The 12,689-nt window shown below is 40.5% G+C and overlaps 1 protein-coding gene across 1 annotated transcript; it reads right to left on the reverse strand.

Moving 5' to 3' along the window:
• Nucleotides 1-4,421: 4,421 nt before the first annotated feature.
• LOC308398270 (serum amyloid A-5 protein-like) lies at nucleotides 4,422-6,128 on the reverse strand. The gene is made up of 3 exons (XM_080884802.1): nucleotides 5,469-6,128; nucleotides 5,209-5,347; nucleotides 4,422-5,046 (listed from the first exon to the last, which is right to left on the reverse strand). The coding sequence occupies exons 1-3, from the start codon at nucleotides 5,554-5,556 to the stop codon at nucleotides 4,908-4,910; spliced, it is 366 nt and encodes a 121-aa protein (XP_080740928.1). The 5' UTR covers nucleotides 5,557-6,128; the 3' UTR covers nucleotides 4,422-4,907.
• Nucleotides 6,129-12,689: the final 6,561 nt, after the last annotated feature.

Here is a 12,689-nt window from a genome sequence, read left to right on the forward strand (position 1 = left end):
GGGGGCCACTAGAGACTATAAAAAGCTGAGCAACCCGTCACCATTTTGAGACATGTGCCTGACCCTCTGGTAGCATCTCTCCCGTCCGGACGTTGTAATGCTCTGACTGTTGAATTGTATGGAAATAAATGATTGTTGATTGAGCATTTATACACCGAGTATTGTCCTTCCTTCAGCCCAAAGATTCAAAGAATTGGGAGATTTCAACAAAACTAAGGATATTTCATCTCTGTCTTTATGTTAGTTTGATTTTCCCAGTTCAGAAAATAGTTTCAAGTAGCTTCTGTTTTTCCTCAAAAGTCTATGTTTTATTTTTATTTTAACTGGATATTTTTGCACATCTAGTTTTAGTTTTTATGTTAGTTTAGCTATAACTCTTCATAGTTATAGAAGACTAAAAGAAAAATATATTTGTTACTCATAATAGTTCATAATCTAAAAAAAGGAGAAGCATACAGTTATAAGTCAGAATGAAGGTAATGTAATGCACAATTCAGAGGCAACCTGCCAAAAATGCTGTAGCAGACCTCAAAGGAATATAAAGGAATGCTCACTTCAGTGACCTGAAGCATCTTTGTAGAAGAAAGAAGAGAGGATCAAAATACCGCCACAAATAATGACAGGGGGTAATATGTCACGTGTTGTTGTTCATCTGAATTTGTTATCATCTTAAATAGACAGTGAAAATCTTACTTTCCAAGCTGCAGAATTTAGAGTTCATCTTTAAAGTTCACTGAATAACTTGTTTACAGGAACACTACTATTTTTATTCTGTTCAGAAACAAGCAGGGTCAGAGAGATGAAAGTTCAGCCAAGCCCACCGGTGTCCTGAGTGTGCAGCTGCAGGTTGGGGTTGTGGTGGGGATATTTAACCTGGCACTACTTTCTGTTCTTTTTAATGCTGTTCAAATCTGCATTGAATCCATAAGGGTCAACAGGATATGTTGTATTTAAAACAGAAAATCAATCTACAGTTTATTTGATCAAAAAACCAAACTATTATTTATTTATTTATTTTGCTTTGTTTTATGACAGGCTTTGATGCTGACAAAAACACTGCTCTGTTTTGAGCAGTGCTAAAGGTTCAAAGCAGCAGATGGCAGTAGAAGCCTACTGATTCCTGGCAGAGAAATAACTGTAATTCCTCCAATCATGTCACTATGACATGACATGATATGACATGACATGTCATAGTGACATATCTTACACTGAAAAAAATCTATCACACAAATTCCTATATGCATGTATATATCATATTTATTTTTAACTTCCCTCTCACCCCTGCGGGTGGACTTTATCCGTGAAGCTCAGATTCTCTAACAGAGGCCCGGGAGCTTGAAGGTCCTACACAGTCTCTTTGCTGCTCATAGGCCTGTGCTCTTCTGGACAGAGATCTTGGATGTCATTCCTGGGATCTGCTGGAGCCTGTTGCCCAGTTTGGGTGCCACTGCCCTGAGTGCCCACAGGGACCACTTCGCATCTTCTCCCCAGCTCCTCTCTCAGCCATTTGTATATTTATATATACCAGGATTTCAATTAAAGAGCCGGTGCACACTGGAACCATAAAACCAGTCACCAATACTGTTAATTTATGATGTTTGTGGCATAAACATTACATTGGGTGATGGTCCAATCATTTTTAAGCAGTCCACATGTTTGTTTTGCCGAGACCTGGGAGAACAAGCCTTGAGAACAATTTACAAAAACTAAATAAATAAAACTTACATATTGAGATTGCCTTGTTAGACTTTGGATAGGGGTCACTTTAACACAAAATTTCAATAACTTAATGGCACTATTAGTGATCAAGTTAGCAAAGGACCCAATATGCAGGCCAAATGCAGACTCTCAGGTTGGCAATTAAAAATGAACTTATGCAAAACTTAATGTGGTGGGAAAATCCTATGACTAACAAAAATTCAAAAACAAAAACAGCAGCTAAAGAAATGCAAAGAATTAGAATAAAAAGAAACCAGAGAGCGCAGAAACAAGATGGATGTGAAGAGGAGACGATAACAGAGACAGGTTTGACGCTTAAGGTACAGAAAAAGAAAAGAACAACAACAACAGTTGAATAATGATGAAATTAAACCAAATAAGAGACTGTTTCACAGTGTAGGTGTGTGGAGTGTTGAGCAGAGGATCTGAACAAAAGATGAGCTCTTTATTGGCTCTTTAGCAAATCCAAAATGTAACATAATCCAAGGAAAAATTCCAAAAACACGAATTCGAAACCTGCACAGGGAAGCTAAACCAATAACGTACACGGATAACTCACTGGTGGACTAAGCAAAAATAGCAGGAACTGGAGATGGGTGGGGAACAAGCCATAGCTAAATAAGATTAACAAAGGTAAAAGCAATCCATTCACCAATCAAGAAGTAAAAGTGGGAAGAGCCACCACTTAAAACTAAACGTCTTAAGAAATACACAAAGGAGACTAATACAGACATGGTTATTAACACTTCACAAGAAGTGCAAGACAAGAAAAGACCAAGATGCTGCCGCCCCAGCAGACCGCACTGTAAAAGATGGCTGAGGCCACCACAGAGTCATAGAAGGTCTTCAGAAGTGGGCCCTTCACTCCAAAAGACCTGAGCATCTGCAGCGGGTACAGCATGCTCTGCCTTTTCCTGTAGAGAGCATTTGAGTTGTGAGACCAGTACAGTTTATTGTTCAGGTGAACACCAAGGTACCTGTAGCTATCCACAGCCTCAATATCAATACCTTGGATGTTTAGTGGCTGCAGTGGAGGATGTTTGTGCCTGCAGAAGTCTACCACCAGCTCCTTGGTTTTACTGGTTTGGATTGGTTTTAGTGTTGATCTGTAGGTAGTTCTGCTGACACCAGTCCATAAAGCCTTAATACTAAATAGTGACTAAAACTTAAATGCAACAAGTACATGAAGTTTAAGATTGAAGATAACAAAAAAAAATCAAAACAGGAATCGAAAATCAAAATAATAATAATCAGGGAACCAAACAGAAAACGCTTAACCCACTACTGTAGGGTTACACAAGCATCTCAGGGGTCTGTGAGTTAAAGCAGTGCATTGAAGATACAGCATATTACACTGTACTGCTTATTTTTTTCTCTCTTTTCTGATAATAACTCGATAATAACTCAAAGCTCTGTTTCCAGAAGGTGCTATAGATAAAACCTCTAAACAATGTTACTACCGAAAGGTGATTCATTTTTGAACTCTTTTAATGGCACAGGAACATGAATGGTTTGTTAGTGTATACAGAAAGACCATATGCAAAAATATTGTTGAAAAATAATACAACCCTGTATGTAAAAGTTGGTTCACTGTGTGAGATACGTAAAAACAGAATGCAATACTTTGCAAAATGTCTAAATCCTTTATTTTTTTTATAATGGTTAAAAGACAGCATAAGAAATGTTGACACTGATCAGTAAACCACTGCATGTCATTTGAAAAGCTTAAACTGAGAACAAAAACATATTAAAAAGGGCCAAGTACCTCCTGTTGCTTCAGAAATGATGTTCATTTTCTATTATTAATTTTGCAGCCTTACAGCCCTGTGCCTGCATAACGTCATTACCACATTAATATGCCTGTTGATAAGCTGAGCTGATAGCTTGCTCCACACTGAATATAAGTACAATAAATAATTCTAAAAGATGATTGCAAATTTTGGAGAGTCTTTAAAGTCAGAATCAGAAATAAATCAGGAAGCAGATTGTAAAATTGACATAAAAATGTATTTTTAACTGACTCGCTAACTAACTGTGTAGACCACAGCTGATCCATCTTGAACTTTATTGTGTGTAGAAAAAAAATATTGATGTGTTTTCACATCAATTATAGTAGCAGTAGTTAAGTGACAAGGACAATTTTCTCTACAAACACCACAGCCTCAGGTTTCAGACAGAAGACAGCACTGTCACCCAGTGGCTGCACCTGTGCATCACAACTGAGTCAACAACTAAAAGCGCTGCCAGAGATGGGGGAGGCTGAAATCTGACACAGAGAAGCAGACTGGAATATGTTTAAGAACACTGATGCTTTGTGTGTCATACACTGGAAAAATGGGACTTCTTAGCACTATCATTAATGAATATATTTTAACCATTTTGATTACTTTGGTCAAATTTGTGCTAAATAATCAATTTGACAATATACTTTAGGATGGTTGCTGGTGGTAAAGAGGCTGAAAATAAGAGACGGAGGACCAAAGCCCACACAGCAACAACATGAAAAATTTCTTGTCCAAAGTATGCTGGCATCTTGTTCATGAGTAAGGGAGAGGGGAGATTGAAAGATGAATTGGTGCGGTATCTGCAGGAATATGGGCACTGTACTGGTCCAGTGTGGTGAAGAGAGACCTGAGCATAAAAGCGAAGCTGCCAGTTGACATTCCTACCCTCACGTATGGTCATGAGCTCTGGGTAATGACTGAAAGAACAACGCTGTGTAAACAAGCAGTGGAAATGAGCTTTCCCCAAAGCATGGCAACGTGAGATGTTCTGGCCATGTCCTACTGAGAAGAGGCCCTGGGGTAGGCTCAGGAGACACTGGAGAGATTACTGGAAGTGCCCCGGGGTCACTGTAGCAGAAGGACAACTGACAGTATTTGGTTTTAAAAAATGTTTCTGTGGAAATGATGGACCTGACACCAACAGCTTTTGCAGTTTTACACGTTTTTTATTTGTTCAGTGTTTTTTCAATGGGCAACTTTCCTGCTTCCCCGCTTGTACCACACACACCACCCCACCTCAGGTCCCGGCACATCTTTTACAGGGGAGACGTGATCAGTTGATGGAGCTCAGGTATCTGAGCAACAACAAATTTGGGCTATTTAAAACACCATGTTTTCACTAACTCCAACACTAGAAGCGTCTTCATGCAGTTTTATTCTCCTGTAAGTCAATGAGCTTTGCGCTCAGTACTTGTTGGGAAGACCCTCGGGCCTGAAATGGTTGGGATCATTTCCGTCTCGCCCCCAACGGTTTGCCGCCTGATCAGCTTCGGAGTCCTCAGCGCCATGACCCAGTCTCTCCTGCACCCTCTCTCTGGTGTTACTAAAATGGAAATAGACAGTGAATCCACCTATCTTCAGTAAGTACGTTTCAGAACAACATCAGAAACTGAAAAAATGAGAGAAGCAGAATTAGCAGCCTTAAAAAATTAGTGATTAGTTAATCAAAAATACAAATGAATTTCAGTAAAGTAGATTGTCAAACCTGATAACCTCAGCAGCCCATCTGCCTCCTGCTCCTCTCTGTGCAGCATCAAAGTTTCCTCTGGCATGAAAGTATTTGTCTGAATCTTTCCAGTTGGCCTCCCTCATGTCGCTGTAGGCTCGCCACATATCACCAGCCCCTGATCAGAATGACAGAAAACAGTACTGATAATAAATAATGACAACATTCGCAATTAAAATATCAAAATCTGAGAAATATGACAGATTGTTGTTAGGTATTTAAAATGCCATATTTCTAACCTTTAGCTGCTTCAATTGGGAAATTATACCACTGGGCATTGGTTTCCACAATTAGAATGAGAAAAATCCCAGCCACAAGCAACTTCATGGCTGCAGAAGTCACAAAATTTAAATCTAAACTGCTTTTTTTTTTTTTTTACACAGTTTAGACAAATCTTTAGAGCTCACTGAATAACTTACTACTGAGGGACGCACTGGTCTTATATTCTGTTCTGTACGATCATAGGATTACTCAATAATGGAAAGTTTTGGTCCATGTTTACAGAAAGGAAAGTTCAGCCAAACACACCAGGCACCAGTTGTGAAATCGCAGGTATTCACAGCTGTGGAAAAAAAGAGCAAGCTTCATGTAAACCAAAACATCCGAGGGGTTTTTTGCTCATCATGAAAAATCTCTGTTCATTCCAATAAACTCTGCTGCCTTACCTTTATCAATGTATGTGCAGCAATTTATTACTATTAAAGTTATTTATTCATTTTTAGATGTGTTAATGTTTGCTTCTTTCTAGTTTCTTCTGGTTATGTCGTCTTGAATTCAGAATGCAAATCCAGAGTTGTCAGGAAAATTTGGACAAAAATGATTGTTTATGATGTTGTTGCTGCTGCTGTTTTTGTCACTGATGCCTCAGGACGTGATTTTGCGCGAGAGAAAGTCATGCACATGAGCACAAATGCACATATATATGTGTCTACTGGTACACGCTGGTGGTGCTACTGCTGCATTAGTTTGTGTGTTACACTTTACTGGAAAAAACCTATATGGGATTTCTTAATAAATGTAAAAAAGATCTATTGCAGTCTATTGCGATCTCTTTGTCTGTTTCTTTTTAAAACATATGCATGTTAGTTTAGGTTTTTGGTTGTGTCAAGGCTGCGTCTGTGAATTTAGTTTTGTATTTTCCATCCATCCACATTTTGCCACATACTTATATGTCCGTGTATTCTTTGTAGTTATTTTCTAAACAGTTTTTATTGTTAAAAGCAGTTAAATCAGGTGGAGGAAGTGGTTGGGGAAAGGGAAGTCTGGGCTTCTCTGCTTGATGAGTCACTAGATTTGTGGTAGAAAATGGATGAATGGATGGTTGGAAGGCATATGGTGAAGGCATCAAAGCATCATTAGACAAGATGAAATAATAAAATTAATACAACTTGCAAACTATTAGATTATTCTGTTATTATATGTTACCTTATATATGTAATCAAAGTAGTTGAATTAGAATACTGCTGTAGATCACATTATACCCTTTAATATAGAGTGTGTGAGCTGTATGTAGTTTAGTTCTCATTATACTTTTGAGTTAACAGAACATATTCACATATTAGTTCATTAGATAAATGTGCATCACTCTGTATCCTTGATCTGCTGGGAATGTGTTACACTGTTTTCTTGACATGCTTAAGTGTTGAATCATGAAGAGAAGGTTGTAAGCAGGAGACTCTGTGTCTAAAGACAGGGGAGATAGATAGACCACATTCCACACCCCCACCTTACAGAAAGCAGAGAAACAACTGCCGAGGTCATAACTTAGGCGCTGTAACAGAGAAAAAATGTGATGTTTTGGCTTTTACGACTAGCTGGGGGCCACTAGAGACTATAAAAAGCTGAGCAACCCGTCACCATTTTGAGACATGTGCCTGACCCTCTGGTAGCATCTCTCCCGTCCGGACGTTGTAATGCTCTGACTGTTGAATTGTATGGAAATAAATGATTGTTGATTGAGCATTTATACACCGAGTATTGTCCTTCCTTCAGCCCAAAGATTCAAAGAATTGGGAGATTTCAACAACTTGGTGCCGTGTGACCCGGATCTTTGGTGTGCTGAGGAGGTGCAGATTTGACCTTTGGTGAGATCGTGAGGCGAGGTGAACAGAGGACCGGTCCAAAAATAAAAAGGTAAGCACAGCCTGTTGTATTATAAATACCAAATGTGCATATTGGGCTTTCCAAATTAATCTGTTCGCTGAGTCACATGTATTTTCACAGTAAATTTGTCGGTGTCTGGTTTTTGGCGCAAGATACTAACAACATAAGTTGAGGCTGAATTCCAGTGTGTTAAATAAACTGCTTCTACCGAGATACTAATAACATACTACGTTGGACTAGTTGCAGCCACTTTACCTTCCACATTTAATTTTGTCTAATACTGGCTTCTGTAGCAATAATACATTAGAATTTATTCTGAAGACGCGGCCATTAGTCCAGTACATTGAAGTCGAGGTTTGTTTATTTTGTTTATGGTGTCAGTGACGTCCTGGCTTTTGCCGGCTATGAAATAGAAGTTGATTTAAGGAAAAGCAGATGCTGGCTTCACGGTGCAGTTGAACGCTGGCAACGCGAGAGCGAAACACGTCCGTAGGTTTGGTTTATGATACGGCGTGTTCCGGTGGTGCGGCCGTGAAGTGCAGTAGTGGTTGGTGCTAGTTTTAGTACATTTGATAGAGGTTTTGACGGTGGTTTGTGGCGTCAGTCGAGTATAAAGGGCTGCGGTCATAATACAAAGTAAAAATTTAGTACATAGCAACACCTGGTTTATGATGTCAGGTATAACTTCGGGGATGCAAGCATCACTTTTATGATGCGACTTTGCCCCGTGGTGGCGGTCATAAGCGCAGAGAAAGGGGTATTTTGGTCTATGGTGCAGTGTGCTTTAAGAAGATCTAATAGTTGAGCTCAGAGGTTTCTGTGTAAAATTCCCGCTGAGGAAAAGTGTTGTGGGTGAGTGTGAAAGCGCGCTCTGGGTGAGAGAGTGTGTGTGAAGCTGCGAGGCGCGCTCTGGGTGCTGTCTTGTGGGTAAAGCGCGCACTGAGTGAGAGTGTGAGTGAGGCGCGCTCTGAGTGTGTTTTTTGTGTGGAGTGTGAAGCGTGAACACAGTGACAGTGACGGTTGATGTGTTTGATTAGGAGGACATTAGAGCAAATACACATTTTAGGATCAAAGGTTGATGCCTAGTGTACCTGTGGAACATTTGCCTATGGAGTAGCGACCCTCCTGTCCGTGGACGCGTGGCCAGGACCGGCGTCGTCCGGGTGCTGAGGTGGTGACTTGGGGAGGTGAGGGCCCCCGCATAGCCACGGAAATAACACTGGAACGGCCGTGTAATCACGGGTTCACATTTATTTCCGGACTAGAACAAGACACATTTTGCGAACAAACGTTGAGTCTAGATTAGTAAAGAAATATAAAAAGGTTGAATTCCTCGTTTCAGTGGTTGAAATTGTTGTGTGCCTGTCCCCTGACGAGTGTGAAATTAAAATAAAGAGGGAATTTGGAGCCACATGGAGATAGACGGGCATAATTGGGTGTATTACTCTGTGGTGTAATAAAAATAAAAAGGAGAGATAGTAAGAGGTGTGCAGTGGAGAATTATGGAGGAGTAGAGAGAGGAATGTGTTGGGAGACTGGCGTACAGTTTACGCTGTCAAGGTAGGCGTGTTGCCTGCTTATCGGTTTAAAAGTGATGAAAATGAAATTAAAATAAATCTCTTAGTGTGTTAATACAGGAAGCTGCGGACCTGGACCAACTGCCCCCACAAGCACAGCGGCCGAAGCAAAATTATAGGTAATGGGAACCACACCCAGCACGAATCAGCAGCTGTGAAAAAGACAGCAGCGAGGAGAGAATTAGAGGAGAAATTAAGAGAAGTTTTAACACATAAAATTGGGGCCAACGGACTTGTGGAGGTTGGGAAGGCGTCCGGAGCATCACAACAAAAAGGTGAAACAAAAACACACACAAGCAGAGAAATCTGAGAGAAAGGCTCCTTTTAAGGTAACGCCTAGTTTGAGAAAAGATAAAATTAACCTGCTTTTATACAAATGCACATACACGCAATGAAGAAACAGCTTACACTCATGAACACGTGAAGATTTTCCAGCAAGGTTAAAGAAAAATTAACATACTTAAATGATGAAGTCTATACATTACTGACAAAGAAACCCTCTGGGTTGCAGGACAACAATTTAACTAAAAAAAAAAAAAAAAGGAACACTGGTCTAACCAACCAGGCAAGACACAACAAATTTAGTGGTTAAAAGATTCAAATTGTGACATGTTTTCTGTTGATTGATTAATAAAAGTGATTACTGAATGAAAGAAAGTTCCTTTTTGGGCTTTTAAACATGATCTTAAGAATTTTAACATATACCGGTGTTGTCCTGTCAACTTGGTGGGTTAGGAGTTGATTATATCGGGAGACAAAAAACAAAAAAAGGGGGAGAGAAGGCTGACACAGGGCCTGGCCCCATTGTCTCCCCTCTGAATAACACAGCCAACACAACAACATTTTCCTGTTCGTTTGTTTTTGTTTTTTGTTTTTTGTTTGTTTTTGTTTTGTTTTGTTTTTGTTTTTTCTATACATATTTAATTACAGGCTGCTTTGCCGGCCCTGAAAGCCGAGGCTGACTGGACTCCTGCTCTCCCCCATACGTGACACTGACCAAATGCTGCAACAGCTGGACCCACAACAACGACCTGAGAATGTCAACAGACCTGCAGGAATGTGATCTCATGCAGCCGAGACGGAGAGCACTAAACCTAAGGCCCGTTTCACTACACGGGGGAAAAATTCCCAGACTGCGTCAGCTGACAGAGCTGTGACGAGACGCCCGCCAAGCCCGAATGAAAAGTAAGGCCGAGCGAAAGAATGCTGACCTTGATAACTTTGCATTCACACTGTGCAGGACAGTGATGGACCAACACGGATGATCGGGTGGCGAAAAAGGGCGTGACCGAGACAGGAGGAGTAACTGAGGTCAGAAGGCACCTCAGAATGGACAAAAACACAGAAGAAGATGCAGGTTTCACCTGCGGTGAACATCGACCCTGGAGAAAGGACTGCCCCAATTGGGGTCAGAACCAGGACGGACTGAATTTTGAGCAGCAGCAGCAGCAATGGTCGCAAACAAACTGAAAAGGAGGGGGGGCAGGACCCCAGGGCATGCTTCAGGCCGTGGTTTACCCAGAACACCAGAACAGGAAAGTGATGAACACACACACACACACACACACACACACACACACACACACACACACACACACACAGACACACACACACACACACACACACACACGTCTCCAAACACACAGATTCAGAATGAAGTGAAATACACACATGAACACGTGCACTCGTTGAGTGAGTGAGAAATGACACACACACACACACACACACACACACACACACACACACACACACACACACACGGGAATGTTGATTCACTGAGAAGTGATGCACACACATACACATGCACACGCTTGTGCAATGAAGAGTGATCCACACGCACACACACATACACGCTGATGCAATGAAGAATGCTTTGCTTATGCTGATATGCAAAATGCTGCACACAAACATCCCAATGCATAATTTTTATGAGGAGCCATTGATTACTTAGAATGTGTTATATGTCACCCAGAGGGCATTTATGTAGATTTTAGGAATAAGGTCTAAAAAAGTTTGGTTATGAAAACAATGTCTGTGCGTGATGTCTGTTTATGGCTCAAGGCCTTGACTGAATTCTTTGCTGTGCTTCACACAGCCCTGATGAGGAACAGTGGCACAGAGTGAAAATGATGAATTAATAGTGTAAGTTTTAGGTCGGAGTACGGCATTTTCTGTGATTGAGTTTTAATTCAAGGAGGAACAAAAGGTGTTACGGCACCTGAGGTTCTCATTCCCACACAATATTGTCCCGGCAGGAAGCAAAATGTTCCTGTGAATTTCTGGTTGATTGTTTGGTTTTGTTTAGCGCTAGCTTGATTTTATCAGTGAGCAGTCAATCCGGCCCAAAAAACAACAAGGAATTGTTTTCCTTTAAAATGATGACGTCATCTTGCTGGTGATGGAGGCTCGAATAGGTTGCGCGGGAGACTCCATTATCAGCAACATCTGGTATGAATGTGTATGGAGGTATGCATGCGAATGGACTGTGATGGACTGACGACTAAAAGTTTTGACTGACTTGATACTGAGACAATGACTGCACCCACTTTAGGATTAGTAAATGCCAATAAACAATTCATAAACAATTCACCCAGCCGACAAGAGAAGGGTGGATGCTTCGCTTTGTTTTGTTTTGTTTTTTCAGGAGCAGGAGGATAAGAGAGACTGGAGGAGGAGACTCTAGCTTCACATAAGTATGAACTGCAGACTTAACACTGTGGTTGCTGATTTTGAGTTACTGATGTTTGCATCAAGAAAACTGTGCTATATTAACTGTGTTTTGATTAAGGTATCATGTTATATTATTGGGAATGCCAAATGCTACAGTGGAGAAGACTTTTGATACCACTCATGACTGGAATATGTTATTATTAACCACAGCAGGCCACTGTAAAAAGTCAATTAAATTTTATAGAGGAAAATCGCCAAAATTGAACAATACCTATGAATGACTGGCCACATTCAGAATAGAGATATGCAATAATAAACATTGGTCCACATGATTTAGGTTCTCACTTGAAATAGTAAGTTATTAAATGTAGAATATAATCGACAGGGACATTTGATAGGATGTGGTACTGCAAAAGAACAAGAGCAAAGTAAATAAAGAAAATATTGTGTTTAGTTTGGATAAATTCAAATTAAAATGTACCATTACACTCAGAGGATCAATATGGAATAAAACATATGCAAAATTTGTAGGAAGTACATGACTGATAACTGTTCTGTCCTGAGCGTTTGTTTCTAGAGCACCCACTTGACCACACCAACAGTTTCTCGCCACCGAGGAGGGGTACTTGCAAAAAGAATAAAATAAAAATCTGAGTTTAACAAAACATTTTAAATGTAAATATCAAGATTACCTTTCTTTTTCCATGAAATGTGCTTGTGGGCACGCCAGCCATTTTGAAAAGGTGGGCAAAACAATTGGCAAGGCCACACCCCCACACATGTGATATAATTTTAAAGGTACTGTTGCCCTCTCTAAGAAACATCAGGACTTAGAGGAGTGGCAAGTAGAGTATGCGAGCTACAAGCAAAAACTAAAATGTGTACTACAGTGTGCAAAAATGAAATACTGGGTCATCAGGGGGTCATGAGGGACATTTATAAAACTAAAAGTCCCACTAACCTTAAAGTGCACTTGAAAAGCCCACACAAGAAGGTTAACCTAGCTTACCTAGAAGACCTCATCAGGGGGAGCACACTCCCCCTCCTTGAAGAGCTCACCCACTCAACCCGCATCCCCAGAAAACAGCTAACCCCAGATAAGGCAGCGTG

Source organism: Rhamphochromis sp. 'chilingali' (genome assembly GCF_963969265.1).
Source record: "Rhamphochromis sp. 'chilingali' genome assembly, chromosome: 6".
Classification (NCBI taxonomy): Eukaryota; Metazoa; Chordata; class Actinopteri; order Cichliformes; family Cichlidae; genus Rhamphochromis; species Rhamphochromis sp. 'chilingali'.

Bases quoted from the DNA above. Each gene is read 5' to 3' on its own strand.
- LOC308398270 (XM_080884802.1), bottom strand. From the start codon at position 5,556: ATGAAGTTGCTTGTGGCTGGGATTTTTCTCATTCTAATTGTGGAAACC. The intron at 5,348-5,468 runs GTTAGAAATATG...CATTCTGATCAG, and splicing joins CCCAATTGAAGCAGCTAAAG to GGGCTGGTGATATGTGGCGA. The intron at 5,047-5,208 runs GTTTGACAATCT...TTTCCATTTTAG, and splicing joins TGGGCTGCTGAGGTTATCAG to TAACACCAGAGAGAGGGTGC.